Source organism: Impatiens glandulifera, chromosome 1, assembly GCF_907164915.1.
Source record: "Impatiens glandulifera chromosome 1, dImpGla2.1, whole genome shotgun sequence".
In the NCBI taxonomy this organism is placed as follows: Eukaryota; Viridiplantae; Streptophyta; class Magnoliopsida; order Ericales; family Balsaminaceae; genus Impatiens; species Impatiens glandulifera.
Window position 1 is genome coordinate 12,942,592 of NC_061862.1, and position 2,725 is coordinate 12,945,316.

The 2,725-nt window shown below is 41.0% G+C and overlaps 1 protein-coding gene across 1 annotated transcript; it reads left to right on the forward strand.

Annotated features, from left to right (window-relative positions):
• Nucleotides 1-797: 797 nt before the first annotated feature.
• LOC124915238 lies at nt 798-1,490 on the forward strand. The gene has a single exon (XM_047455956.1). The coding sequence runs from the start codon at nt 798-800 to the stop codon at nt 1,488-1,490; it is 693 nt and encodes a 230-aa protein (XP_047311912.1).
• Nucleotides 1,491-2,725: the final 1,235 nt, after the last annotated feature.

Here is a 2,725-nt window from a genome sequence, read left to right on the forward strand (position 1 = left end):
AGGGCGATCCTCTCTCTTATTACATCTTTGTATTGATCATGGAGATCTTTGAGAGTGTCTTAACGACATTCCGAAAGAATCACCATTACACTTTCCACCCTTTCTGTGAAGAGGAGAAGATCACTCATTTATGTTTCGCAGACGACTTGTTCTTACTTGCTCATGCTGATGTTGAAACCATTAATACTATAAAAGATGCGCTTAACTTCTTTTCTGATGTTACAGGTTTAGCAATTAATGTTGATAAAAGTTTAGCGTTTTATGGCGGTGTTGATGATGAGACAAAGGCTAGGATACAAGACATTATGGGCATCCCCGAGGGTTCGTTTCTGGTTCGTTATTTGGGAATTCCACTCACAACAAGACAGATTCAAATTGTTCATTGTAGGCCGCTCATTGAAAAAGTTAAAAACGTCGTTATGGAGTGGGCATCCAAGAAGCTTTCATACGCAGGCAGAATTGAGTTGGTTGGAAGCGTGGTCATGGGATTAATCGGTTACTGGTCTCAGCAAATCGTGCTCCCGAAGAAAGTTATGAAAGAGCTCGATACTATCATGCGTAATTTTATTTGGGGCAGCCTAGGACGTGGTGGAAAGAAAGTCAAGTGGATCGACGTTTGCAAACCGAAAGACGAAGGTGGTATAGGACTAAGGAACTGTATTGAGTGAAATCGAGCTGTTACCTACAAACATCTTTGGGCTTTACAAACTAAACAAGATTCTCTATGGGTCAAGTGGGTGCACTCTCGGTTTTTGAAGCGCGAATTGAGCATATGGACTTGTAAAATCACAGATGATATGACTTGGTCGTTGAAGAAAATTTTGAATCTGAAAAACAGCCTCGGTTCGATCTTTGATATTCGTATTGGGGATGGGTGTGGTACTCTCTTTTGGCACGATCCTTGGTTTGAAAACCAGCCGTTGATTACTAAGGAGGAATTTCGAGGTTTGAGAATAAGAAGGGATTGTGCGGCTGCCACGATTGGCGACATTGATGTTGGGCGTTGGGTTTCAATTATTAGACGGGTTCCGGAAGGAAGACGAGTATTAGACTATTTGAGTAGAATTCATCTAAGTGATAGGGCTGATGTTCACTCTTGGGCTGTCGAGGAAGATGGTAAATTGAAGTCGAGAATAATTTGGAATGTTATTAGAGAAAAAGGTCAAATTGTCGATTGGGTTGCTCTCGTTTGGTCTTCAAAAGTCATTATGAGGCATCGTTTCATCCTCTGGTTGGCTTTACGGGGTAGGCTTAACACCCGGGATCGGATTCTTGCCTACATGGACATTCCGGATGCTAATTGTTTGCTTTGTGATGGGAATACGGAGTCTATTTGTCACTTGTTTGGGAGCTGCCCGTTTGTTAAGTCCCTTTGGAGTAAGTTCACGTTGGCTTTGGGATTTGTTCATTTATCGGGTTCATGGGATGAGATCATTGTTGTTGCCCGCATCAAGACTAAAGGTAATAGATTTCCAGCCAATGTCTTCTAATGTGGTTTTGTTGCCATTGTTTATCATGTATGGGCTGAGAGAAACGCTGGAGTTTTGGGGAGAGTTCGTCGCGACGTTGAGCATGTATGGAGGGATATCGTGGTTGATTGCGGTGCGCTAATCGGTACGTGGAGGCGGGTTCCCAAAGGTGAGCGTGAATGGACCCTTTGTCGGGAGTGGAAAATCGATTATGACAAAGTGACGTCTTTTAATTTTTCGAAAGCTAGTTAGTTTCTTATGATTGATTGTAAGTCTCGTGTTTGCTTTGTTTGAATGTTTGTTTACTTGAACCTAACTTTAACTTTCTAGGTTTGTTAGAAAGTTAAATGAGACTATGTTCGTTTTTTTTTCCCGTTTTGGGTTTTTTAATGAAATGACAATAAGTCGTTTTCCCAAAAAAACAGCAGAATATACATCAAAACCTAACCCTAAACCTAAATACATCAATATCCATTATAAACGGAAGAATATACATCAAAACCTAACCCTAAACCCTAAATACATCAATATCCATCAATATAAATGATATAATATACATCAAAACCTAAACATAAACTTTAAGCCCTAAACTCACCTAAATATATCGAAGAGACGGTGGAAAGTCGATGATGTCGAAGGAGACGGTGGAAAGTCGATGATGTTGGACGAGGAACGATGATGTTGAACGAGATTGATCGATGATGTTGAACGAAGTCGGAATGGAAAGTCGGTAGTTGTGAAGACGTGGTTTTGGAAGTCGGTGTGGGAGGGAGAATCGGGGAGGTTTTGTTTTAAATTAGGGCCAAAAAGTTATATATACGACGAAGGACGAGAATCGTCATTCACGCGTTTCATCTAAAACGCGTGAGTTGATTGACGCTTTTAAGATGAAAAGCGTGAATGGGAATTCTCGTTAATTGAAAAACGGGAATTGTCATTCACGCGTTTCATCTAAAACGCGTTAATCAACTCACGCGTTTTAGATGAAATCGTGTGAATGACGATTATCGTCAATGAGCGTAAAATCTGGCGCCCGAGGGGTATTTCTGACATTTCGCAGGGCAAAAGGACCATTTTGCCAATATTAGCAGGCGGGGTCCTTTTTTGGAATTTCCCCTATTATGGGTGCTATTTCATCAAATTTCCCTGTTATTAAGGGTGTAACTAAACCGACCAAAATGTTCAAACCAAACCGAATATCAAATCGAACTGGCCAAACCCGTGACTAGGGATGATAAATAAGCGGATCATGACGG

Excerpts from the sequence above, each read along its gene's own strand:
- LOC124915238 (XM_047455956.1), top strand. The coding sequence starts at position 798 with ATGACTTGGTCGTTGAAGAAAATTTTGAATCTGAAAAACAGCCTCGGT.